This window comes from Toxotes jaculatrix, chromosome 14, assembly GCF_017976425.1.
Source record: "Toxotes jaculatrix isolate fToxJac2 chromosome 14, fToxJac2.pri, whole genome shotgun sequence".
NCBI lineage: Eukaryota > Metazoa > Chordata > Actinopteri > Toxotidae > Toxotes > Toxotes jaculatrix.
This window is the reverse complement of record NC_054407.1, coordinates 25,721,426-25,748,159: the sequence shown is the minus strand read 5'-3', so window position 1 is coordinate 25,748,159 and position 26,734 is coordinate 25,721,426. Positions and strand designations below refer to the sequence as shown.

At 48.2% G+C, this 26,734-nt stretch overlaps 5 protein-coding genes across 7 annotated transcripts; 4 read left to right on the top strand and 1 right to left on the bottom strand.

The window, feature by feature from the left end:
* Positions 1-1,323: 1,323 nt before the first annotated feature.
* ccr9a (chemokine (C-C motif) receptor 9a) lies at positions 1,324-4,697 on the bottom strand. Its single transcript, XM_041055601.1, has 3 exons — positions 4,544-4,697; positions 3,496-3,585; positions 1,324-3,317 (listed from the first exon to the last, which is right to left on the bottom strand). Exons 2-3 carry the CDS (start codon positions 3,541-3,543, stop codon positions 2,244-2,246), a joined length of 1,122 nt encoding a protein of 373 aa, XP_040911535.1. The 5' UTR covers positions 3,544-3,585; positions 4,544-4,697; the 3' UTR covers positions 1,324-2,243.
* A 3,026-nt stretch (positions 4,698-7,723) lies between these two features.
* On the top strand, positions 7,724-11,923 carry si:dkey-154p10.3 (oocyte zinc finger protein XlCOF6). 3 transcript variants are annotated; one of them, XM_041056149.1, is made up of 8 exons: positions 7,724-7,948; positions 8,792-9,320; positions 9,808-10,426; positions 10,518-10,578; positions 10,753-10,911; positions 11,120-11,253; positions 11,348-11,471; positions 11,608-11,923. In XM_041056149.1, the coding sequence occupies exons 2-8, from the start codon at positions 8,883-8,885 to the stop codon at positions 11,759-11,761; spliced, it is 1,689 nt and encodes a 562-aa protein (XP_040912083.1). In that variant the 5' UTR covers positions 7,724-7,948; positions 8,792-8,882; the 3' UTR covers positions 11,762-11,923. The 3 variants fall into 3 exon arrangements, with proteins under 3 accessions (XP_040912083.1, XP_040912084.1, XP_040912082.1); XM_041056150.1 differs by having other exon boundaries at positions 8,780-9,320; XM_041056148.1 differs by lacking the exon at positions 7,724-7,948 and having other exon boundaries at positions 7,958-9,320.
* A 783-nt stretch (positions 11,924-12,706) lies between these two features.
* On the top strand, positions 12,707-16,237 carry LOC121193268 (PX domain-containing protein 1-like). The gene is made up of 5 exons (XM_041055495.1): positions 12,707-12,972; positions 13,312-13,394; positions 13,722-13,923; positions 14,318-14,426; positions 15,372-16,237. Exons 1-5 carry the CDS (start codon positions 12,906-12,908, stop codon positions 15,499-15,501), a joined length of 591 nt encoding a protein of 196 aa, XP_040911429.1. The 5' UTR covers positions 12,707-12,905; the 3' UTR covers positions 15,502-16,237.
* Positions 16,238-16,407: 170 nt separating this feature from the next.
* Positions 16,408-18,515, top strand: opn4.1 (opsin 4.1). Its single transcript, XM_041055231.1, has one exon. The coding sequence runs from the start codon at positions 16,614-16,616 to the stop codon at positions 18,111-18,113; it is 1,500 nt and encodes a 499-aa protein (XP_040911165.1). The 5' UTR covers positions 16,408-16,613; the 3' UTR covers positions 18,114-18,515.
* A 479-nt stretch (positions 18,516-18,994) lies between these two features.
* Positions 18,995-26,543, top strand: LOC121193222 (protein disulfide-isomerase TMX3-like). Its single transcript, XM_041055436.1, has 16 exons — positions 18,995-19,028; positions 19,901-19,958; positions 20,286-20,328; positions 21,564-21,687; positions 22,362-22,407; positions 22,600-22,680; positions 22,792-22,891; positions 22,982-23,059; positions 24,043-24,109; positions 24,585-24,683; positions 25,338-25,395; positions 25,487-25,540; positions 25,633-25,689; positions 25,927-26,056; positions 26,132-26,200; positions 26,288-26,543. The coding sequence occupies exons 1-16, from the start codon at positions 18,995-18,997 to the stop codon at positions 26,477-26,479; spliced, it is 1,290 nt and encodes a 429-aa protein (XP_040911370.1). The 3' UTR covers positions 26,480-26,543.
* Positions 26,544-26,734: the final 191 nt, after the last annotated feature.

The following is a 26,734-nucleotide window of genomic DNA, read 5'->3' as shown; positions in this document are numbered from 1 at the left end:
TTTTTGTTGTCATCACGCTGTCTCATGACCTCCCGATAATATCAAACCACAGATGGACAGACAGACAACAACAGCACAGTTATGAAGTCAACTTCTCCTTTTTCTGCCCGCTGATCAGAACTGATGTCATCAAAGCAAGTTTCTGCCATTTTACAGGAACTGGAATTAACCTGATGAACCCAAGAGAGAAGGTGTGTTTCCTTCCCTTGTTTCCTTTCCTTTCCTCTGTCAGTCTGCCTGGACATAAGTGACAAACTTTTAAATGTAGATCAGGAGATCAACATTTTAAACTTTGATTCTTTCCTCCTGTTTATTTCGCCTCCAGCTCATCGGTGACTCAGATCCTTCAGTAAAAGTGTCTATTCATCCATCCGTCAGGGTCGGGGGGGGGCAGTGTAGAGCAGCCAGTTAACCCAGTGTGCATGTTACTGGGATTGTGGGAGGAAGCTGGAAAAACCCACAGAGGAGCCCAGACCGGGGTTTGAACCTGTGAGGCGACAGCACTAACCACTGCACTGCTCTGTTTGACCTTTAGATTATTATCACTGATGCATCAGTGTGTGAGTTAGTTCTCACAGCAGCTAATGACTGTTTTCATCTGACGGTTATTTTCACTGTTAATCAACTGATCAACTGTTTTGTTTCTAAAAATCTTCACATTTGAAAACGTTTATTTTTTACATGAAAAACTGATTCAGCTGTCGTCAGAAGAGCTGCTGCTCGATTTCCCATTGAATTTATTTTATTTATTTATTTATTCATAAAGAAGCAGCTTATTATATATAACATATATTTTATGTTCTGAATGAAAATTCTGAATCTTTAAAGTAAAAATGAACATGGTGCAGTAAACAGGACAATATTTTCTCCTGTACTGTACTGTAGTATGAAGTTGCATGAAAAAAAACACTCAAGTAAAGTACAGGACTTTATGTTTGTACTTGAGTAAATGTATTTAAATGACATCATAACGTCTTAAATTTAAGTTGAAACACTGGAAGAAAAAAATGACAGAAAAGAAATTTAGCAGGAATCAGTTTTGGTCCTCGCTTCTTTATAAATCATAATTTCTTTGCAGACGACATTTTGATTTATTAAAATCCCAAATTGTCTTTGTCCCCTTTCCCCACCCCTCGTTACATTTGAAAGAAAAAAAAAACTAAATATGGAAAGTGTGTTGATTCTGTGTTACTCTGGTTCCAGTCAAACATTTCCACAGCACTAAGTGAGTGAAAACATAAACAGGATGAGAGGAGGAAGGATGTGAAGAAACAGGTGTGACTGATCAACTTCCTCCTGTTTTTCACGCTCAGACTCAAACTCTGCGTGTTTTACTCGCACTTTAATGATTATCACCAGACACGAAAAAACATTTAACACATGAAGGAACATTCACATGCACTTCAGTGTGAAACCACAAACATGATCCACGTTTATGTACACAACAAAAAAAACATCCTGACAAACTATTTACATCAGAAAACAAACATCCATGTTAGCATCCTGCTGCGTCTGTTAGCATCTGTTAGCAGCACTGTTCAGTGGCTGTCCACAGTCTGACAGTAAAGGACAAGTTGTGTGTGAAGGAAGTGTTCAACCAAACAATCTGACCGTGTTTTATTAAACAAATACAACAGAAAAAAATGACCTGACAGAGACGCAGCGGAGGCTGAATTTACAGGCCCCTCCTTCCTTCCTTCCTTCCTTCCTTCATGTGATGCATTTCCTGTTCGAACAGGAAGATGCAACACAGTCAACATGTGAGGGAAACATAGGTCATATGACCCAAAACTCTCCAATAACAGCAGCTAAAAGTCTCACAGTTTGTAGCTGAAAAGAATTTCACATTTAACAGAGAGGCAGGTCCTGAGAAAGTCCTGGAAACAGTCCTGAGAAAGTCCTGGGAAAGGTTATTGAAAAAGTTCTGGAAATGAGATTTACGATGTCGAGATTGTACATTCAAGGCTTTGCATGTTTTTGATTCCAGGTGAACAGTTCTGTGGTTTGAATTGGTCAGTCTCTCAGCTCCACCCTGTCGCTCTGAATTTGGTAGGAAGTCTTTAAAAGGCAGCAGCAGACACATTGGATGTTTCCAGAGTTTAAAGCAGTTTGAAGCTGAATTGACGGGGGAGTGATGGGGGTGATGGGGTTATGGGGGGTGATGGGGGTGATGAGCAGTGATGAGCAGTGGTGTGGGAGCATCACAGCTGCTGCAGCACAGATGGGAGTTCTTCAGTCGTGCTTTACAGGGACATGGCCTGCGAGGTGTCGTCGGACATCACCGAGCCTCGTGTTGAGCTCAGCGGAATCCTGCTGGTCTTGCTCAGCTGGCTCTTGTTGGTCGGCAGCCTGCAGCCGCAGCTGCGCAGAAGCTGCATCATGTCGCGGCGGAAACGCACGCCCACGAAAGCGTAGAGGAAGGGATTGAGGCAGGCGTGCATGTAGGCCAGACTTTTCAGCACCTGTCCCACCATGTCGAAGCGTTTCATCTCCTCGCAGTCCGTCATGGTCATGTTGGAGGCCTGCGCGGCCTCCATCACTAGGATGCCATTGTAGGGCAGCTGCGACATTACAAACACCACCACCACCACCAGGATGACGCGCATGGCCTTGTGCTTCTGGAAATTTCGGGTCTTGAGCAACTTGGCGACGATGACGCTGTAGCAGAAGGCCATGATGATGAAGGGCAGGCAGAAGCCCATGCTCACCTGCAGCGACAGCACCAGGATCTTGGTGTGGTTGCCCAGGTCAGAAGGGAACACCAGCCTGCAGTACTGTTGCATGTCCACGTTTTTGGTGTTGGAAAACACAAACTCCGGCATGGCAAGCAGCAGAGCCAGAAGCCACACCCCCAGGCACACCAGCAGGCTGCAGCGGCGCCGCTCCATCTTAGAGTTTTGTGCCTTGGTGGTCTGCACGATGACGATGTAACGGTCGACACTGATGCAGGTGAGCAACATCATGCTGCTGAACAGGTTCACCTTGTACAGGGCAGAGTTCAGCTTGCAGAGGGCGGGGCCAAAGTTCCAGCCGTGCGATGCCTCGGCCGCCCACAGCGGCAGCGTGACCAGGAACAGCAGGTCGGCCACCGCCAGATTCAGCAGGTACACGTCTGACATGGTCTTCAGTCTCCGCCGGAAGTTCAGGTAGATCCACACCACAGCCAGGTTCCCAGCTCCACCCACCAGGGTGATGATCCAGAAGAGCGGCGGCTCGTACTGACCCCTGAACTCCCGCACGGACGCGCGGTCACACATCAGGGCCACATAGTCGTAGTCCTCTTCGGTGGTGGGCGAGGCGCTGATTACAGACGGGTCCTGGCAGGGGGAGACGACACACCTGAACACACCTGAACACACCTGCTGCAGGTCTGTTGTACAAACTGTTTCACTTTTAAATTCATAAATCAAACTTCATGATGTTTTTAATGAGCTCGAGTGTAATCAGAAAATAAGATTGGTCAATAACTGATAATCAATGATCATTATCTGTTACCTCAGTGGTGAAGGCTGTGATGTTCATGATGTCATCCATGGAGGTCATGTGATCAGATTCTTTCTTATATCAATGAGGTGATTCAGTGACCTATAAACAAACAAACAAACAAAAAAGTGAATGACAAACAGCAACTTTTCTTTAAAAGTCATTTCTTTAACAGTGCACCGCTCCTCCCCCCTCTTACCCTCCTCCTCTCCTCCCCCCTCCCCTCCTCGTTGCTGTTGGTCTGACTCATGTCTGTCTCTGTGTTGCATCACTTCCTCTTAGTTTGTTTTTGTCGCAGCACCTTAAACACGTTGTGTTGACACTAGTAGAAGTTTGTGTTTTTGCTTTTCATACATTTTTCTGCTTCTTCCTAAGACACTCTGAAACACACTGAGACACACTGAGACACACTGAGACAGACTGAGACACTCTGAGACAGACTGAGACACACTGACGTTAAAGCTTGAGTTCCTTCACAGGTTCAGAGGATGTCACAGGTGAATGTGTCCAGCAGAACAGAAAAACTTTAAAATCAGCTGCAACATGAAAGTGATGAACACATGAACGCGTCAGAATCCACTGATACCAAATTTACTAGTTTTGGAACTTTTGGTATATTTTGATTCTAATTGTGAAATAAACTGTTTAACTTCAGATGTCACGTCCTCGTCTGTGTGATCAGAACACAGAGACATTTCCAGTCTCATGACAAGCGTCCTGACTGTTCTCTGACAGACTCTACAGCAGCTGCTGTATAAACACAAACTCTGACATGTCGCAGATTAAAGCTGCATTATATTCTGTTATAAACCAGTTATTACATGTTTACAGACTGATTCTCTGGAGAAACGTGACGTTAACGTGCAGAGCAGGAAAAAATCTGTTATCTTTATCTACAGTTATCGTTTACCTACAGACAAACTACAGACATGATGTTCATCAGGCTGGTCACAGACCTCAGTTTAACTCTGCTGCATGTCTGCTCAGGCTCAGTCAAACACATGAAACACAGAAGCTGTTTGAATAAAACACATTCGCAGACAGACAGGTGTGGACTTACAGTCAGACGTCTGTTCGTCTCAGCAGCGTCTCACAGTTTGGAGTTTTGTAGAGTCTGAATCCGTTAAACCACAGAGTGACGTTCAGAGACGAGGCGAGTCAAAGCAGAAGTTACAGACACAGAGGGGAGGAGCAGACCCACTGCAAGCCCGCCGAACAACAGGCGTCTCAAATACCACCAACTTTCCCCTGGGCGCACACACACACGCACACACACACACACACACACACACACACACACACACACACACACACACACACACACACACACACACACACACACACACACACACACACACACATCTGGATCCAAACCACACAGCTTAGGGTTAGGCCTTTTTTTGTCCTTTACTCTGAAAAACGAAAGGCCCTTAATTTGAAAAGGCCTGAATGAAGCAGTGCTTCAGGACTTCACACACGATCCAACTTTACTGTTTCAGGTGTGTGTGTGTGTGTGCGTGTGTGTGTGTGCGTGTCACGCGGCTGCTGTTTCCCTCCACTCTCTCTGACTGGCTTGTGTACAGTGTGTACCCTGTTCAAACCACAGACACGCACACACGTTTCTGTTGCCTCATGTACACACACTACACACATTATACACATTATACACACTATACTATGTATACAGTGTATAAATATCAGTAGTAGTACTGAGGTGTCTGTGGTTGTACACACTGAACACAGTGTCCTCTTTTCTGTTTTTGTTCATTTCCTTTTAGAAGGGTAACACACACACACACACACACACACACACACACACACACACACACACACACACACACACACCTGCTGTCACCTTCTGCCACGAATGCAGAAGTCAGTGTGTTAACATGTCAGACTGATCTCAGGTCAGTCAGACTCACTGAGGAACAGCACTGTTCACTGTGTGTGTGATAAACCTGCATCACTGGCTCACCTGTAACAAAGCTGAGGTTACAGGTGAGACAGTTTATCTGATCATACAGTTCCTCTGGAGACTGCGAGGAACCTTGGACTTATGTTGGATCAGGATTTGTCCTTTAACTCATATAAAACACGTATGCTCAGCGATCAGGCTCAGCGATCAGGCTCAGCGGTCAGGCTCAGCGATCAGGCTCAGCGGTCAGGCTCAGCGGTCAGGCTCAGCGGTCAGGCTCCTCTCCTGTGGAACCAGTCTGGGCTCAGGAAGCAGAGACACTCTCTGATTTTCCATCAGGATTCAAACCTTTTTGTTGTTGTAGTTCCAGGTTTAGTTATTCTGACTAAACTTAGTCTCAGTTATTTCTACAGACTCTGTCACAGCTCAGGATAAAGCCCAGAGCAGGACGGGCTCAGGCAACTGATCCATCCCTTAGTGATGCTGCTATAGGCCGAGGCTGCTGGGAGATTTCCCACGATCCTCTGCACACCTCTCCTCTTCTCTCTCTCTGTCCCTGTCTGCAGGTGTCCCTGTCTGCAGGTGTCTCTGTCTGTGGTCCTGGCTCCACCCACCTGCTGCTGTTTACCATCCATGACAGCTTCTTGCTTCCGTGCTGTTTCCTGTCAGAACTATAATCTGCTGAACTGAATTGAAAAAAATAAAGACTCACTTCGTGGGGACTCAGGACAAACTTCAGACCATATCTGTCCACATTCAGTCAAACTGTCCAATCTACAAGTTGCTGCAGACTTAGATTAAAGGAAGGTTCCACAGTTTTTCAAGTCTGTCTTTAAACAATATTCACATGTGTGTGAACACGTCAGCAGGTTCTGGGTGAAAACATCTCAAGTTAATCTGAGAACCATGTTTCTACCAGCACAGAAACACAAAGAGGGAGTTTATATGACACAGACGTGTGCTTTCACTCAGTGAAGATTCTAAATGCAGCGTTTCTACTGTGGCAGCTCCAGCAGCTCCAGCAGCAGCAGCTCCAGCAGCAGCAGCTCCAGCAGCAGCAGCTCCAGCAGCAGCAGCAGCTCCAGCAGCAGCAGCAGCTCCACCAGCAGCAGCAGCTCCAGCAGCAGCAGCAGCAGCTCCAGCAGCAGCTGTACTATAACTTTCAGTTGTAGAGAATCTGAGTACTTTCTCCACCTCTGAATACTTTGTTTAGCTTTAAAATCAGTGTTTCTGTGTGTGTGTGTGTGTGTGTGTGTGTGTGTGTGTGTGTGTGTGTGTGTGTGTGTGTGTGTGTGCGGTCACAGCTTGTCATGCAACACTGCGCAGTGTGAACATGCTGTCACGCAATGTGGCTGATTCCTGTTTTGATTACGTCTCTCACACTCACACACACACACACACTTCCTGTCTTGTCAGAAAAGGAAAAAACAGCCTGGTCATGTGACTTGTTTCTACTTCACACCGCTCTTCTTCTTCTTCTGTTGTGAAGCACAAACGCTGAGATGCTGGTTACCATGGTTACACAGACACACACCTTCAGGTCTCCTGAGGTTATTGGCAGTCGATTGTTCAGACTAACAGCCAGTTGGTTGTCTGAGGTGGTAAACATGGCTGACAGGAAGTTACATTGCTTCTTCTTGGCTGCAGACTTGGTGACCTTTGACATCATGATGCTCTTCACCCCACGGCCACCGTCTGCTTCATGTCACACATGAGACAGAACAAATGACGGCACATGGGAGAGCAGCTCTACCAGAAACAGAAAAATAACGCCAACGCCCATGCAGAGTCATAGTGTTGCTGTTTTGTGTTTGTTTTGTTTGTTTGTTTGTTTGTTTAAAGCTGCAACAATTGGCCGACCAATCAATGAGCTGATTGACAGAAAATTAGTTTGCAACTATTTTCATAGCTGATTTGTCAGTTTTCTGTTTCCAGCTTCTCAGATGTGACGAACAGTTGTTTTTGTTGTCAGAAACTACAGCAAACAAAAAACAAGCAAAGTGAGCCAACAAACGTTTCTCTGAGCTCACCTTTAACCTTCCATTCACTCATTCACTCATCCATTAACCCACAACATAATCTGCAGATTAATCAGTAATGAAAATAACAGTTAGTTGCAGCGCTAGTTGTGTTTATGTAAAGTCTCTATGCTGTAGGTTGATATATATTCAAATAATCCAAATAAAACTGTAGAATGTAAATAAAAATGAAACTGTTCATGGTCAGTAAAGATGAGTCGTGATCGATACGCAGTGACTCTGTTGTTTAGTATTTCCTGTTTTATTTTGTAGTTACCTCCCCTGTGTCTTTGTTCTGAAGTTACTTCCTGTCTTTGTGAACTCAGCTCGAATCAAATGTCCTGCGGGCGGCTGACCCCAGACCAGCTGCTGGACACCTCTTCACGTGCTCACAGAGGATCTCCTCCTCCTCCTCCTCCTCCTCCTCCTCTTTTTTCTTCTCGTCCTCCAGGTGGGGCGGGAGGCCGAGCATGTTGCCGTACAGACCGTAGAAGAAGAAAGCGGAAGTAAACAGTAAGAGTTCGAGCAGCAGGTGAGTTTTAGTGTGATATTGAACCTGTGCTGGTTAAATGTGGAGCAGGACACCTGTTCAGGTGTTAGACTGAACATATGAGTGTGAGTTAAATCGTGTCCGGTTCATTAAGCCGTGAAAACACGAGGCTTCAGCACAGACTGTGTCATTAGCTTCAGCTAACAGCGTTAGCATCGCTCCTGTCCGGTTCACTCACTCACTCCGTTAAAAGTGAGCAGCAGTTAGCTCTGTTAGCTTCCTGTCATGCTAATTCTGTTTTTTAACGGGTTTTTTTTAGTTTTAACAACGTGTTGTGAAAATCATTTTATTCTTTCGGGAATATCTGAGACATTTACAGAGAAATGCTAATGACGGACAGTTCATTCGGAAGGTTTGTCGACTCATCACCTTCTGTTGTAGTTTCATGCTAAAATCATTGAAATTCATTTTCCCACCGTGACAAAGCAAACACCGGACGGATGGAGACCCTCGGCTCAAACGGCTCAGTCGTGCTTTTATCAGAGCAGAGAATCTTGTGTCTCACAGTTTGAGAGTCCTTTAGGTTCCTGAGTTACCTGTGAGATACAGACCAACCGGGGGCAGATAGAATAAAAGAAATAACTGTGGGTGAAAGGTGTTGTGTTTTTTGGGACTCGGATGATGATGAATTCTTTTCCTCCCGTGGGATGAAGGGTTCTGTGTTGATTGAAAAACTTTGATGATATGTTTTAATTCTAGTTTGGTGATAAAATGCTGATGCTGTGGGATGATCCGAGATGTTCTGGTCATCTGTGGCTGTCTTGTATTGGTTTCACTTGAATTGCTTACTTTGTCGTATGTTTCTGTATGCTGGACACCTGCAAGGGTCAAAGGTCGCATCCTCCACCTGGAAACAGAGCTTGGCCAATCAGAGGAAAGCACGCTGAGGAAAGCCCCTCCTGCTGGTGTTGTGGTGATGCTGTCGGTGAAGCAGAGGTACCAGGACATCAGCCCTGTGACTCTGCAGGTGGTGGGCGGGGCTGTGAACTCCAGTCTGTACTGTGGGGAGGTGGAGGGTCTGTCGGGGGGAGCGGGGGCGCTGGTGGAGTCCTTCCTGGTGGAGCTTTATCGCTGTAAACTCTGTCAGTTCACATGTGGCCTTAAGACCTCCATCAGCAGCCACCTGCTGCTCAGGCACCACCCCCTCACCCTGTCCTCCCTGGGTGGGGCTGAGGGTGGAGATGAGGCGGAGCTCCAGCAGGGGGCGTCACCTTATCAGCTGGATCTGAATGGAGAGTCGAAGCAGAGCGACGAGGATGAGGAGTTCCTGCTTTACAACATGCTGGACAACATGAGCCCGCCCACCTGTGACATCAGCACTGAGGGGGGGCTGCAGGTCGCACACACCTGTGAGGTGACACACCTGGCACACACACACATCATCTCAACATGTTCTGGTTTTTACTAAAGTGCTAAAAAGTTAGCGATTCTTTTCATTAACAGTTAATTGGACGTTATTTAAATGATTTTGTTGATAAAGTGTCAGAATTTAGTGAAAACGCTGGGTGAGGTTTGGGCGAGGTTTGGGCGAGGTTTGGGCGAGGTTAGGGCGAGGTTAGGGCGAGGTTAGGGCGAGGTTTGGGTGAGGTTAGGGCGAGGTTTGGGCGAGGTTTGGGTGAGGGTTACTGTGGGACACCATGAAGAAAAACATCACATGCTTCACAAAAAGTGAAGAAGACGTTCCTGAGTTCAGGAGCTCAGAGTGGACCCAGGAACAGCTCCTCACACTTCAGCTCAGAGATCAGCCGTTTTGGACATTACGACACGAGTCTGTGTTGTTATGAGGACGTCTCTGTGTTTAGAGAGACATCGAGTCTTGCATTTCTTCCTGTTGTCTGCAGGTCAGCACTCTGTTTGAAGAGGAGCAGGAGGAGGAGTCTTCCATTTTCCCTCTGAAGGGGAGTTCAGTGGATCTGTCCTGTCCCATCAACACCCCCGCCACCCAGGAGGAGATGGCTCAGTCCGCTCACCTTATGACTCTGGGTCTGTGTCGTATCTCAGCCGCCAGACCTCCTCCTCCTCCTCCCAGCACCTCCTCCCGACGCGTCCAACACCCCCGTCCACCTGAGGACTCCTCCCACCTGTCCCAGGCCAAAAGCCTGAAGCAGAGCAGGACAGGCGGCCGGCAGTCGAGGACTTCACACTCTGGAAGACGAAGGCTGCCGTGTTGCCTGTGTCCTGCGACACTGCCGTCCAGGCGCCTGCTGGACGTCCACGTCCGGTCTCACCAAGCGTCCGGCGGCTTCAGCTGCATCCGCTGCAGCTGGACGGCCGACAGCTGGGAGGAGCTGGAGCCTCACTGGAGGAGCCACTGCAGGAGGAGGCGGAGGAGGGAGGAAGAGGAGAAGAAGAAGAAGAAGGTGGCGGCGGCGTTGAGCTGTCCAATCCGTCTGAGGACGCTCGGGAACATCTCGTCACGAAACACTCACCAACAAACGCATCAACACGGCAGCTACTCAGGTCAGTGCAGCTTCAGCTGCAGCTCGTGACGATCTGTCAATCATCAGTAACTACAACAACAGTGATGGTGATATCGGTTTGATTCCTCCAGACGGATGGAGGGGCCTGTCGATCGGACAGGTGGGAGGGAAGAAGGCGGAGCATACAGACAGGTAGACACCTGTGGTTTTACATCCACTCACAAAACAAATCTGATCAGTTAAAACGTGATGACGTCTTCGAAACATTCGAACATGTTCATGATTTAAAGATGTTTAAAGGGATGTCTCTGAGACACAGACTCCGAGCAGCCAATCAGACACCATTATTTGTGTGTTGGTTCCCAGTCAGACCAGTAGACCTCAGACTGGATCACTGCAGAGCGCCACCGAGGAGAAGAAGAAGAAGAAGAACATCAGAAGAAAGAAAAAAGAAGAGGAGGAGGCTGAGCAGATGTCTGCACAGATCAGAGACCAGACGGGTTTCAGCTGCTCGCTGTGTCACAGGTGAATACATTACCCACAACCCCTCACTCCTCAGGTGAGCAGACTGCTCTCAGCAGGTGTCTCAGGGCTTCATGAGACTTTCTTTGACCAGTTGCAGCAGAGGACAGGTGAGGACAGACGGAACTCATCAGAGCTAAGTTAAAGCAGACGTGTCTTTCCTGTTGGAAGTCTGTGATTGGTCAGCTGAGCTGTGATGTATTTTCTCCAGGTCGTTCTCCTCTAAGCTGACTCTGAGGCGTCACCTGGGCATCCACAGAGGAGAGAAACCCTTCACCTGTCCCCACTGTTCCTACAGCAGCAGACTGAAGGCCTCTCTGCTGCAACACCTGAGGACTCACACAGGTAACACACACACCTGAGCACACACACACTGATAACTCGCCTGAGTGTCACTGTCAGCTGACCGCGTGTGTGTGTGGGTGTTGTGTTTTGTCAGGTGAGAAGCCGTACAGGTGCACTGAGTGTCCGTACGCCTCCATAGACCGCAGCTCTCTGCTCCGACACTGCAGGACTCACAGTCAGGAGAAACCGTACAGGTGTCAGCACTGTGACTACAGCAGGTAACACACCTGGCATGCACATACGCACACACACACACACACACACACTTACGCACACGCAGCCCAGACTGTGGCTGCCGTGATCACTGTTGTTAGGGTGGTTTCCATAGTAACAGGGTGCATTTTTCTGTGTCAGCATCCAGAAGAAGAGTTTGGACCTCCACGCTCGCCGTCACCACACCGGTGAGGCGTTTCCATGCCGACAGTGCGACTACTCGAGTCCGGACCGCCAGCTGCTGCTCAGACACGTCCGTCGACACCACCCCGCCTCCCAGCACGCCGCTCTGTGATCTCACATCTGACCTCGCAGCTCACTGGACTCTCTGATTGGACTGTTAGCTCATGGGCGGGACTACAGGGCTTAAATTGATGTGACATCAGCCGTGATGTCACAGAGTGTTTCTGTTGATTTATTGATCGATTTTTAAGGAAAATAAAACCTGAAAACCTTTTGTTTACTTCAAAGCTTCTGTTCACTGTCCCTGTCCCTGTCTCTGTCCCTGTCCCTGTCCCTGTCTCTGTCTCTGTCCCTGTCCCTGTCTCTGTCTCTGTCCCTGTCCCTGTCTCTGTCTCTGTCCCTGTCTCTGTCTCTGTCCCTGTCCCTGTCTCTGTCCCTGTTCCTGTTGGTGTTTTACAGTCTGGTCCTGCTGAGCTTCAGGAAGTGGATTATCCAGAAACAGACCACCCCTCTACAATCCTTTACAAGCTGATTAAGGTCATTGCACTGACTTAAGGAGGGTGGGGGTGTTGGGTGTGGGGGTGGGGGGGGGTGGGGGTGGGGGTGGGGGTGTTGGGTGGGGGGGTGGGGGTGTTGGGTGTGGGGCTTTTTTTCACACAGCTCAAGTTCTTATTTTCAACAACAGATTCTAACTTGAGTTTCATTAAAGGAGCAGACCGCTCCATTGATCTCTCCCTCGCTTCCTTTGAGTCGCCACCAACTTCCTGTTCAAACAGCCACAGTTAACCTGATGTTTGAAGGGTTTTTAAAATGCTCTTAAACCCTGTAGATCATCGTGTTTCCTCCTCCTCCTCCTCCTCCATCGCTCTGCGTCTGCATTCAGAGAAAAGATTTTAAGTTTGAAAAGTTATAAACAGCTGATCTGTGAGTCTGTGATGGATTATTGGGATTATGATCAGAAAGTGTGACGACGGCCGAAGCTCAAGGTGCTTTAACTTTTCAGTCCTGACAGAGAGAGGAGGAGAGGAGAAGAGAGGACGGGGAGAGAGGAGGAGAGGACAGAGGAGAGGAGAAGAGAGGAGGAGAGGACAGAGGAGAAAGGAGGAGAAGGAGAGTCAGGGCAGCAGTAGATGATGTCATCCTGGGTGGTGGCGGTGAGGGCGTAGCTCCTCTCAGATGGACAGGTGCAGGTGAGGGCAGAGCTTTCAGACGGCAGCTTTCTGCAGCTGAACAGGACGGACGAAGACTTGGCTCACATGATGAAGAGGCTGGTGGATGGTTTCCCTGACGACCGGGAGACGCTGTCCTGCAGACTGCCCTCAGGTCAGTTCCCACCTGCAGCTCTGGTTTGGTTCAGCTTGTCCTCCACAGGTTTTCAGACTCACTGTCCCCCCTGTCCCCTCTGCTGCCTGCTCCCGAGCTTTCAGCTGTCACAGTCTTCAGTGGATGAAGTTAGCTCAGTTGCCGTGGAGACGGGGCCCGGCTGCAGTATTATCAGCTTTAGTAACAGTGACAGCTCCTCCGGTGTCTGATCCCGAACGTGTGAACGTGTGTGTGTCTGTTAAAGCCGATGTGCTGTGTGAACGTATGTGTGTGAACGGGTGAATGGGACTCGTGCAGATAAACGGTGCTTGGTGGTTCCAGGTCTGCTGAGGGTTCCAGGTGCTGACCTGAGGTCAGATCCTGAAGTTAAAGCTGTGGAGATGAACAAACTGCTCGACACCATCATCAGGTTGCCACACAAGGTACACACTGTCCTCACACTGTACACACTGTCCTCAGCACCGCTGCACAACGCAACAGGAAGACGTGAGACGGCCGCCTGTCTGTCACCCATTTAGCTCTCCATAATTAAATCCCAGTTTGTCTTTGATGGACAGAGTAAAGGTGTGTGCAGTTGACACCTCAGTACAAAGTTCCTAGTTGTTCACACTGAATAAAAACTGTAGTGGGCCCCAGTAAATCACCCTGTGGGACTCCACGTTTAGACTGAAATGAGTGACTCAAGTCACACCTGAGCCAGGCGAGTCAACATGAGGTGCTCCCCTCTCCTGCTGTGTCTGACATTCCAGTTTTCTCAGTCTGAAGCGGTACTTGCTTTCTTTGAGCTGTCTGCTGAGGACCAGGTCTTCAGGCCTGAGGAAGACCAGATGTTCCAACAGGAAAAGTCCAGGCAGGAAGAGGACGGGACCTTCAGACAGGAGGTGGACCAGATCACCACACGGGACGAGGACCAGGATTTGAATGTCTTCCAGAGTCCAGTGGCCTTGTCAGGTCAGTCCCGTCAGTTTTACTTCCTTCAGTTTTCTCAGCATTAACCCCGGACATTAAAGGTGTTCTCAGGTGTGCCAGCAGCAGGTGTGCCAGCAGCAGGTGTGCCAGCTGCAGGTGTGCCAGCTGCAGGTGTGTCTCTTTTCACTGGCACAAACTAATAGAAGTGTGTGTCTCCTGATGGCTGCCTGGGCTTTAACCGCCCACACATTTTCCTGACAACCTGGTCTCACGCACACAGACAGATACTGAAACACGAGGATCAGAGTTCCGGGACATTTAGCAGTGATGCTGTAAAATGTTTTTCCGACCTTTATGAAACTTGTGTATCAGCAACGTGAACATGGTGGTGGAGAAAGACGGACTTCCTGTGTGCTTGATTGTGTTTCCTGTCCAGAGATCATGAGGTCAAATGGTTTCTGTCTGGCGAACACTGAGACCATCCTGTTTGACCTGACTCCGCCCACACAGGACATCACGCAATCAGATGACTCCACAAGCAGAAGGTGAGCTGTCAATCATTCTGCTAACCTACCATCTTACTGATTACACACCAGACGTGGTTCACCTGAACCACAGCTTCAGCTCGTCCTGTCACCGTGGAAACGAAGGGGAAAGACAGGAAGCATTCAACCTTTAAAGGCTTCACCTTTTCAAAGTAAAGGACAAATGAAGGCTCTCTGGCTGCTTTAGATCCAGATGTTTGTGTGATCAGGACAAATGAAAGAAGAGTGAAGCCGATTCTGATTCTGTTGTTAGATATAGTGTCTGTCTGTGCAGTAAACTGCTGTCTCATTTATATGTCTGTCTGTCTGTCTGTCTGTCGTTTGTCTGCCTGTCTCTGTCTGCTTGTCTCTCTGTCTGTGTCTGTTCTCTGTCTGCCTGTCTCTCTGTTTCTCTGTCTGTCTGTGTGTCTGTTCTCTGTCTGCCTGTCTCTCTGTCTGTGTCTGTTCTCTGTCTGCCTGTCTCTCTGTCTGTCTGTTCTCTGTCTGCCTGTCTCTCTGTCTGTCTGTGTGTCTGTTCTCTGTCTGCCTGTCTCTCTGTCTGTGTCTGTCTGTGCAGTAAACTGCTGTCTCATTTATATGTCTGTCTGTCTGTCTGTCTGTCGTTTGTCTGCCTGTCTCTGTCTGCTTGTCTCTCTGTCTGTGTCTGTTCTCTGTCTGCCTGTCTCTCTTTCTCTGTCTGTCTGTGTGTCTGTTCTCTGTCTGCCTGTCTCTCTGTTTCTCTGTCTGTCTGTGTGTCTGTTCTCTGTCTGCCTGTCTCTCTGTCTGTGTCTGTTCTCTGTCTGCCTGTCTCTCTGTCTGCCTGTCTCTCTGTCTATCTGTGTGTCTGTTCTCTGTCTGTCTGTGTCTGTCTGTGTGCTTTGTGTCTCAGAGCGAGTGCTGTTCCTGCCGTCTGTCTGCAGCTCTGTCATCCGTCCGTCTCTCCTCATCTTCTTTGTGGTTTTACAGGGATGATGGGCAGGCTGGTGAAGAGGCGGAGCTTGAAACGCAGGACAGTCTTGCCCCTCTTCCCCACCCCATCCACCTGACGTCTCACCTGCTGCTCACCTGGACACAAGAGACCGACATCCTGGACTGAGACAAACTGAATAAAAGTACAAACCTTGGAGACACAGATGGAGGAGATCGACCCTAATGGTAGCTGGGAGCTTGTCGTCATGGTGACGCTCCTCTTATCTTCCTGCTGATCCATCTATTGACTGATGGTTCGATGGAAAGCTCTTCAGGCTGATGGACTCTGGTGGACTGTCGGAGGAAAAAGCAGCTGAGTGTGCGATCGAGGTCACAGAGGAGTCGATGTCTGCTGCCCCACATTTCCAGAATGAGGCAGAGCCCAGGACTGTTAGCTTAGCTTAGCACAAAGACTGGAAATGAGGTGAGATGTTAGCTTAGCTTAGCACAAAGACTGGGAATGAGGTGAAGCGTTAGCTTAGCTTAGATGTCTGAAATAGATGTTGTCTGTTATTATGTCATATTAAAGAAGAAAAGCTCAATGCAGAACTGATTTAACAAAGTGTTTACCTGAGCAGGTTTATTCAGGTTGATGTCTCGGTGTTTGAAGCCCTCAGTTTTGTCTGATAGACATAACCTTTCTCTGCGTTTGGTGTTTTAGCAGATCAGATATCAGATTGGTTGCTAATTTCCCAATAATTTCCTTCCAAGTGTTTTGGAAAAAGCAGCTCCAGTTGTTTAGCTGTTTAACTAACTGTGGAGCAAACAGCATCACGTTCTGAGACGGGAGTCAGTCTCTGAGTTTCCTTGAGGAGCTGCAGAAAACTGAATGAGTGAAACTCACTGACTGACTGGAAACTATTGTGTGCTCTTGTTCAGGTGACCTGCTGACCTCTGACAAACTGCAGGACAGCTCAGTTTATGTCGAGGTCCTTAGAAACTGTGTGACCTGTAAAACAAAGTCTGACCCTGTTTTCACTGAAGAAGTTAAAACTCATTAACTTCAGAGTGTTAATGATGGTCCACATTAACAGCCAGGTCACATCTGGTCCAGATGTTGATTTGTTCTCTAAGTGCAGAGAGAGTTGATAGATCGGTCTGAGGTCTGATCAATGATCCTCCGTCATCAGTCAGACGATCAGGACATAAAGGGCTGCAGACGGACGGACGAGTCCACAGAGGGACAACTGACAGAACTGAAACCAGCCGAGGTCTCACCGCCGACACTGAGCTGCAGCGATGAGTCACGACCACCTGACCCGTCCCTCTTCTCTCTGCTCTGTGGGAGAAAACTGCTCCTCCCTCCGGACTGACCACCATCACCATGTCAGGAAGTCAAAGTTGCTCCACCTGCCTGGCCACGCCCCCACACGCCACACTCACCTGCAGCCTCACCTGTTCCCCACCGTAGATGTCCCTGACCACGCCCACTACATTATTGGCTCTGTCATGCTGTTGGTGGGAGTGACAGGCATGCTGGGAAACGCTCTGGTCATTTACGTGTTCTGTCGCAGTCGGACACTGCGGTCGCCCAGTAACATACTGGTGGTCAACCTGGCGGCTGCCGACTTCCTCATGTCTCTGACACAGTCTCCAGTCTTCTTCGTGGCCAGTCTGCACTGTCGCTGGGTGTTCGGGGAGCTCGCCTGCGAGCTGTATGCCTTCTGCGGTGCTCTGTTTGGCATCACCTCTATGATGACACTGACGGCCATCGCTGTGGACCGCTGCCTCGTCATCACACGGCCGCTGGCCCTGCTGGGGGGGGTAAGTCGTCGGAGGGTGTTGGGAGTGGTGGTGGTAGTGTGGTTGTACTCACTGGGTTGGAGTCTGCCACCGTTCTTCGGGTGGAGTGCCTACGTCCCTGAAGGCCTGCAGACATCCTGTAGCTGGGACTACATGAGCTTTACGGCCGCTGTGCGTACCTACACCATCCTGCTGTTTGCCTTCGTCTTCTTCGTCCCACTCACCATCATCGCTGGCTGCTACTTCACCATCTTCCGGACGGTGCGGCAGGCGGCGTGGGAGGTGGAGCAGCTGAGTTGTGGAGAGACCAACAAGGCATACGAGCGTCTGCGGAACGAGTGGCGGATAGCTAAAGTGGCTCTGGGCGTGATCCTGCTGTTCATCGTGTCCTGGTCTCCGTACTCTGTGGTCGCACTGACCGCCACCGCTGGCTACGCCCACCTGCTGACTCCCTACATGAACTCGGTGCCTGCCGTCATCGCCAAGGCCTCTGCCATCCACAACCCCATCATCTACGCCATCACACACCCAAAATACCGAGCCGCCATCGGCCGCTACGTCCCACCACTGCGCGCTGTCCTCCAGCTGCAGGAGAAGGACCTGCGCTCGTCTTACAGCTCCAGCGGCGCTTCATCTCGCCGAGCCACGCTCACCAGTCAGAGCTCGCCAGGAGTCCGGCTCAGCGCTGGCGTCCAGACCAACGGCCGCTGGGGGAAGAGCAGGTTGTCCTCCGCATCTGACAGCGAGTCCTGCTGGACAGAGAGTGAAGCTGACGGATCCAGTGCTGGATCAACAGCCTTCAACAGACAGATGTTTACAGATGTTACTGCCGACATACCCAACATTAAGACCACCGGCACCGGACTCACCGCCACCACCGCCATGGTCAGCCAGCACACACGACAGACAGTTGACAGTGCCTCACCTGCAGCACCTGACACTGACTCGCTGGACGAGGCCGTGATGGAGGGAAAGTCTCTGCTGCTTCCTCTGTGACACCTGAACCAAAACCTGAGGGAGTTTTTATTGGACAGAGAGAAAACATCACATCAGGGGGCGGAGCTGGACTTTCTCAGAGATGACATTAATGTTTCGCATACTGTCGTCATGGTTACGCTGCTCGTGTTCCTTGTTCTTACAGAAAAACTCCTGTTATCCTGAATTTTCTGAAACTTTGTCCGAACGTTAAGATGCACTTTAATGTTATTGATTATTGATTGATCAGTATTGTGAGCAGCTGACTGAGATGACTGATGACACTTGTTTTATGCAGGTTCAGTGTTTAAACTCCTGAATTTCACTTTTGATTTATTTTAACTTTTATTTTAAAAGTTTTCTTTGGGAACCTTGTTTGCTTCTTTATTTTTTGTTTCCTTCCTTTCTTCCTTCCTTACCTCATTTCATTTTTACCTTTTGTTGTCCTTCCTTTCCTTCATTCCTCCATCTTTCCTTCCTTACCTTCTTCCATCCTCTCCTACCTTCTTGTTTCCTTACTTTTCTCCTTATTACCTACATTTATCTTTACATCCTTTACATCTTTACATCTTTACATCCTTTTTTCATTTATTCCTTCCCTCCTTCCATCCTCTCCTACTTCCTTCCCTCCTTCCTATCCCCCTGTGTTCTAATCAGTCAGCTGATAACCTTGTGTTTGTCACATTTCTCTTGGACGTTGTGTTGCTGTGTTGCATCTGTTGTATTGTTTCATGATGTTGAACAGTCTAAGTAGATTCTCTGTTGCTGTTAATGTGAAGCTGCTGACAATAAAGCTTCAGTGGATTGAATCTAACCCGTTAATCCGTCAGATTAGCAGTGTGTTCAATCTGTTAGCAGTTAGCAGATTAGCTCAGTGTTGTTAGTCTCCTCCATCAGTCAACATGTTGGACAGGAGGATCACATCCCTGCTCTCAGGTACGTTCTCCACCAAACTCCACTCATTTTTACACCAATTCTGAATCTGCAGAGCCTCATTAAACTACCGCTGGCTGGTCGGTGAGCTGCAGGAAAACGAAGGGTTGATGAAAGTTAACGTCTGAGACTGAAGGACGATTTAACGTCAGAGCAGCACAGAACTGAATCAGCTGAGTTTAGAGCTGAAATAGTTTCCAGCTGAAACCTGAAGTCTGGTTCATATTTCAGTTTGTTTTCAGATCAGATCTCAGACCTGTTCAGACTCAGCTCATCACACCACATGGTGGGACAGTCTACGACTCGTCCTGCGGGATTACGTGTTAAACAGATTTAATCTGACCCGTTTGTCTCTTACTAGATTTAAACGTGATGAGCAGAACACTGACCTGGGATCAGCCAGCCAATCACAGTTTAACATACCAGAGAAAATGATCAGAGTGAGACCTCTGTCTGCCTGACCAGTCACAGGTGGCAGCCAGGTGAGGTGCTTCTGACCGCCATCTTTGTTTGGGTCACATGACGGTGATTCATATGGTTGAACATCTGCTTCGTTGTTGCCGTGGCAACACTCAGGAGAATAAAACGTGTTGTTTGACTAAATTATCTCAACAAAATCAAAGTCCATCTGTGAGCTTGCTCCGTGGGGCTTTCAGCCATCTCACATGGTCCTCATCAGCAGCTTCATTTTCAGGCCTCAGAGCTTCACCTGCTGATGATGACCATGTGATGCAAATGAAAGCACCTGAACAAGTGGGTAAGTGGACCTCGAGTTCAGGGTGTTTTCTCAGTTTTCCGTTGTGTTTTTTCTGACTGCTGTAAAACTCATGTTTTTTTGTTCTTTGTTTGAATGTTTGTGTGTTTGTTGTCGTCAGTGCTGCTGTGTGTGTCGCTGGCGTCGGTGTCGGCCTTCGTGGAGGAGCTGGACGATTCGTGAGTTTTAAATTCATCACGTCAACAAATCGTTTAGAAATAGAAAATAAATGTTCGGACCCAAAGTTTATGACTTTAAAAACAGCAGACGATAAAACAATCTCACCTCAAGGTCTGTTTAGTAGCTGCTCTGGAGCTTTTGACTGTATCCCATGATCTTCCTCAGCAGATGCTGCTTTCCGTCAGTGTTTCTATTTTGTCTCATGCGAGCCTCCGTAGAGCTGCTGACTTTCAGACATCATTTCTGTTGTCTTCTCTTCTTTAGCTTCGATGTTCTGTTGTTTTCTGGTTTTTAATTATCACAAATAATCTGATTGTGTTTAACAGCTTCATGGAGACGAGAGGAGCAGACGACATCTGGCTCATTAAAGTACGTGAACGTTTATTATTTTATTCTCAGCGTAGAATGTTTTCCTTTTTTTCCTTTAGCTGTTACGCAGGTGAAAAAAGGCGGGCTCTGCTGACGGACAGGCGGTAGGCTTAAACGTAACGCCCAAGCCGACGCAGAGACGCTAACACAGGAGAAACATGATCTCTGATCCTGGTTCCTGTCAGAACTCAGCTGGAGGCTTTTCCCAGAGTTACTGAGACATTCTGATAATAAGGAATCACAGTAGTCCAAGTTCAACATCCTTTACAGACAGGATGTTTGTGATTTTCACAGTGTTCCTCAGGTGTGAGAAGGCGCTACCTGAGACTGGTTGGAGGTGAAGGTAACAAAATGATGCCACGGTTCGTTACAGTAGAGCTGGAGGCCGATGTAACGCCATTCAAAGAAACTGTGGTTAGAATGTGTTTTTAACGTCCACCTCCAAAGTTGTGTCCAACAACAAGCATGTCCCAGAGGAACGTCACCTCTGTGTCCGACGGGGAGCTGATAGTCAACATGAGGAGGCAGCTCCAGTTCTGCTTCCTTTGATCCCAAAGACACGTTCGCACGCAGCACTGACACTGAGCAGGACAAACACAGAGACGAGTTCACTGTCTGAGTCCGTCAGGAGAAGGTTGGTAACTCTGTGCTGTGCTGTTCTCCACATCTGGAGCGAGAGTCGACTTTTTAAATGGCCGTTTAATTACTGCAGCCTTAAAAGCCTGCAGAGCGTAGACTGTTATTAAACCGATCAGATCCAATATGGAAGTGATCATTAAAGGTAAAGAGCAGCTTTGTTGGAACAGGGTCTGAGAGAAGGCTGATGGTTGAGATGAAGCTGCTGAAGTTTGTTTAGACAGATGTGTAGGACAGAAGCTGCCTAAACATGAATCAGATGCTACAGTCGACTCGAAGGCCTCTGAACATCTGTACCAGCTGTGTGAAGGAGCTCATGGATTTCATCTCTGAGGCGAGGTGCAATCACAAAGTTCCACGACTGCAACAAGCGACACCCGATTTAAAGTCGTCACCTGATGCATCGACACGCAGTGAAGCGTGATCCCAGCTCCTCCGGGCTGAGGGGAAGCATCAGGACCTGCTACACGCCATCTGTAATAATCCTGTAATGGCAGCTGGTGCTCCATCATCACGCACAGTCCTGGCTCCATATACAGTGTATATTTAACAGTTTATTGTGTGCACTGTGTGATGGTGTTGTGTTGTATCTGCTACAGTTCTACGCCCCCTGGTGCACCTTCTGCAAACAGCTGGATCCTGTTTGGCATCAGATCGGATCAGAACTGAAGAGTCTCGGTTCTCCGGTCAACGTCGGCAAATCAGATGCCACCGCCAGCACTGGTCAGTCACACTAACAAAATAAAAGCATCACAGCACCGCCAACACTGGTCAGTCACACTAACAAAATAAAAGCATCACAGCACCGCCAACACTGGTCAGTCAGTTCTTCCTGTGTTTGAAACACTGAGTGAAGAATGAAAGAGTTCAGACTGAGAACAGACAGAAAATAAACCAGGACACTCTGAGGTTCATACGAAGCACCTGCTGACTCGCACTCGTTCTGAGGCTCGCTGGGTAACGATGACCCAGTTTAATAAACCCAGGTGACAGGAACCTGGTTACTGACTTCCTGTTGTCACCTGTTTACTTGTTTCCACTGACACAGTGTGTATACACTGATGTGTGTTATCAAGAGAACATGATACGTGATCACTGGTGAACTCCTCCGACCTTTTCCTGATTTTCTTTATATTTCTTTATGTCTCACTGACCCGTGTTGAGTTTCTTTCGTCCTTCGTGGTTTTTCTTTGGTTGAGGGAGGTCGAGTGCGTCTCCTTCACCTCTGCTGTCACACTTTTATTCCTCTTATCTGCTTTTATGCTGCTTTTCATGTGTGAAATCCAGATGTGTCCGTCCACCTCTGCACACGTGTACGTGCAAACACGTGTGTGAACCTCTAACAGAAAGAGGTCAGAGGTCATCACTGATGTAGTGTTTTGTTTTTTCCTCTGTAGGTTTGGCCAAAGAGTTCAGGGTCAGAGGTTATCCAGCCATCCTCATGTAAGTCCTCACTGTGACATCACTGTACATCACCCAATCAGACCCAGAGTCTGGCAGCCTCCACAGAAAGAGGCGTGACCAGAGTCCGGCGTCAGACTCTGAAACATCTGGATCATTGAACGGGTCTAACGACTGACAGTGAACCGAGCTGATGTTTATCCAGGTGCTTTAACCACTGTCGTCTGTTTTCAGGTTGAAGAAAGACGTGAAATATAATTATTCAGGACCGAGAACCAAAGATGGAATCATGGACTTTGCTCATCGAGTTGGAGGGTGAGTCAGAGTTTGTTCATGTACTGTTTGTGTACAGATCTCATATAAACAACACGTAAATACAGACAACAGTGTGACAGCCCAGCAATCAGTGCGTGTTGTGTCTTTCAGGCCGCTGGTTCGATCTCTGAGAAGTTTGGAGCTTTTCCAACACGCCATGACTCGCCATGATGTCATGTTTGTTTATGTTGGAGCCACATCACAGCTGAAGGTACACACACACACACACACCACACACACACACAGCTAAAGGTACACACACACACACAGAGCTGACCTCTGACCTCTGATGTGTTTTCAGGGAAACTACACGTCTGCTGCTGAGGAGCTGATCGTCCACACCTACTTCTTCTCTGCTACCAGAGACGTCCTGCCAAAGGTTTACCTGAGGGGACAGTAGAACACAGTAGAACACAGTGGAACACAGTAGAACACAGTAGAGAACAGTGGAGAGTAAAAGCACCAGTTCAGTAAAATGCTCCATTCAAAGTAAAGGTTTAAAAAATAATCACCGTTAGCTTCAGTGTTAGCAGCTAAACGTAGTTAGAGAATTAGAGCTTTGGTCCGTCTGACTGATCTGTATTTATACCTAACCTGGAGGTTGGGGCCCCCGAGGGGCATCTGAGGGATTTTTAAAATTGCACATAAACTCCTGGTGCAATGGCGCCGCCTACAGGCCAGTTATAGAAACACTTACATTTCCTCGGTGCTGCCCCCACGACCTGACTCATCAGGGTCAGACTGTGGTAGCAGCAGTGTGAGCAAGGCAAAGCAGATATCCCTTTCCCCAGCAATGTCTCTTGGGGGGTTCTGGGGTGGACACCTGTCTTTCCTGTGTCTCTCCTGTGTGTTCTGGGTCTACCTCGAGGTCTCCTACCAATCGGACGTGCCTGGAGGACCTCCATTGGAAGGCGTCCAGGAGGTACCGAACCACCTCAGTGGCTCTGCTCTGAGCTCCCTCTGGACGTCTGAGCTCCTAACCCTGTCTGCTTGGCTGCATACCACCCCAGTGCACGCTGAAGGTTTAGGTCTGACGAAGCCAACAGAACCACATCATGTGGAAACAGCCGAGAAGCAGTTCTGAGGCCACAAACTGGACATTATCCTCCCCCCAGCTGCACCTTGAAATCCTGTCCATGAAGATCACCAACAAGATTAATGACAAGGAGCAACCCTGGGGGAGGCCAACACCCACATGGATGTGGTCACTCTGGTTGTGTAGGACATAGAAAAGATTTTAACTCCAACTTTCCAGGGATCCAGGTGTCTTTGTTTGTGATGCTCATACCTGAGGGGCCACATAGCAGCTGCAGCACATCTGTCTTCACACCTGCTTTTATTAAACCCTGTGTGTGTTTCCAGGCCATCTCTCTGCCCTCTCTGCCGGCTGTGGTGGTGTTAAAAGATGGGACCTACTTCACCTACGATGGTGAGTCTGGGAAACTGATTGATCTTCTCTCTGAGTCTCCCAGCAACAAAGGTCTGGAGATGTTTTCTGGTACATGTCAATGAGGAGGAAGTGATGTTACCATGACAACAGATAGGATGACATCTGTTCTGACGGGAGTTTGCTATCTCAGTGAAAAACAAAAGAGTTTAGTAAGTGAATTGGTTAAAGCGTCTGAGTGTAAGCAGCTGAGGCGTGTGATTGTCTGAGCTGAAAGCAGGTGAACCGTCAGTTTCAGGTGAACATAACTGAAGTGTCACACTGTGTGTTATTTGATGAGGCGGCTGAATGTTGCTTCCCTTAAATCTCATCAGTCAAAATGTGACACTGAGAGGACGGGTTCATCTCGTCACGTGTGACCAAACACTGAATTACTCCTCCGTCCTCAGGTGTTCTGATGAGAGCTCAGGTAACCTTCAGTCTCCTTTTTAACGAATGAGTTTTAATTGTGTTTCAGAGGAACATGACGGGGATCTGAAGATGTGGATCAACAGAGAACGTTTCCCAAACTACTTCAAGATTGACAGCTACACTCTGTATGCCATGGGAGAGTCAGGTAACATCAGCACACCTCAGTCTGACGACTTCGTGCACAGGTAACCAGTTCTAACAGGTGTTTTGGGGTTTTATACCTTGAGAGACACAAAAGTATAAAACCCCGTCAGAACTCAGGACATTTATTGTCTATCATTCTCAACACTGCTGCACTGAGGACTTTTCGTTAAAGCATAATTTTTGATCATTTCCTATTGACAGTCATTCACAGTCTTTCACGTCTGAAACACTGTGTTCAAAGGTCAAAGCAGTTTTTAGTTCAGGTGTAATGTTCTCACCACAGTTGACTTTTATCTTTTGCTACCTGAGCCTGAGCGGCGGCTTCGGCCTCCAGTCAAAGACTTTAATATTTTAGTGTAAATCTCTGTTTAAGGTAAATTTCAGTGCTGCAAAGTTTGAAACATCTCATTTCTAATCTAACCGGGTTTGGACAGAGTGTGACTGAGTCTCACAATGTAATGAATCTGTGACTGATTTTATATTAACCTGAATGATAGGGCACAATAGGTGTTTAGGCTGCAGCTGCTGAAAGTGCTCTGTGTGATTGGTGAATGAAGTACAGTTCAGTACACCTGGTGGATGTTAGAGGTACTGCAGCTGTGGCTCTGAGGCTGCTGATTGGTTCAGGTGAAGTGACTCTGCCTCTCCTCTGCAGGTAAACTGGTGATGTTAGCGCTGGTGGAGGAGAAGAACCTGTGTGACGAAAGTCTGAGGTAACACTTGATCTATCATTCACACATCAAACACTGACAGCACCTGTTTGGACCCGACTCACCTGTGATAAATTGTCTGTTACCTGTCCAGGTATAAAGGTCTGGTGGAGAAAGTGGCTGCAGAGCACAGAGAGACCTACAGCAGGTCAGAGACGTAGACCTTTATTCTGAAAAACTACTGAGCACAAACAAACAGGAGACAACAAACTGAGACCTGAAGCTGTGTCTGTGTTTCAGAAACTTCTACTTCGGCTTCATGGAAGGCAGCGACTACATCAACGGACTGGTGATGGGGTGAGCTTGTGTTTAAAGCCAGTGATGAAGGTGGAGGTAAAGTGACGAGTGTTGTTAACGTCACTGACCTCTCCAGGTGGACACCTGGATTATCGTCTCTAGTCTGGAGATGTTATTGTCTCATGCACGTCTCCAGTTGCGAATGTCTCAGCTCGCATGAAGACGTTAATAATTAGAGATGTTGAAGTGAATTCAGATGAGCCTGCGTGTTGAACTGACGGTGGATCTTCTTCTCAGCGAGGTGATCGTGCCATCGTTCATCGTGGTTAATCTGTCCAATGACGGCTACTTCCTGCCGCCGGGCGCCGTGGAGACGGAACACCACCTGCTGGACTTCTTGAACGGGGTTCTGGACGGCAGCATCCAGGTGACTTTGGACAGACTCACCTGAGGGACATTTTGATTATTTCTGAAACTGACAGTATTTGTTTCGTGTTTTCAGTGTCAGGGAGGAAATGGTGTTGTTCAGCGCATCGGACGCTTCGTTTATGATACCAAAGTCACGCTAACTGTAAGTCCTGTCCTCATCAATTCTGTTTCCTGTCCACATGACTGTTTGTCTTGTGACCTGTGACCTCTCTGTCCTCCATCCGTCCAGCCGGTGTTCAGCCAGGCTCCACTGCTCGGCTGCTTCCTGGTTGGCTTCCCTCTTGCCATCGCTGCCGTCTTCTGTTACCTGTGCTGCAAAGCCCGACCCAAAATTGGCGACGACGATGACGAAGACGGCGTCGCGCTGTTAGCACCGTCACTGCAGCGCCGCAAAGAAAGCGCCAACAAGAAGACTGACTAATGACGTAAGAGAAGGACTGCACTGATCCAGACTTAGACCCAGAGCACGTGACCGTCCATCACAGTGTCCCATCACCTGTCTGTGAGCTGTCTCTGTCAAATAAAGCAGTTTACTCACTTTAACACCTCACATCTGTTTCACTGACAACAGTGATTTCATCAGTAATACGTTGGACGGAGTCCAAACGCTCCTCGTGCTGCAGCATTTCCTGCGAGCAGCTGATTAAAAGTCACACATTCGGACTTTGGGAGGTGT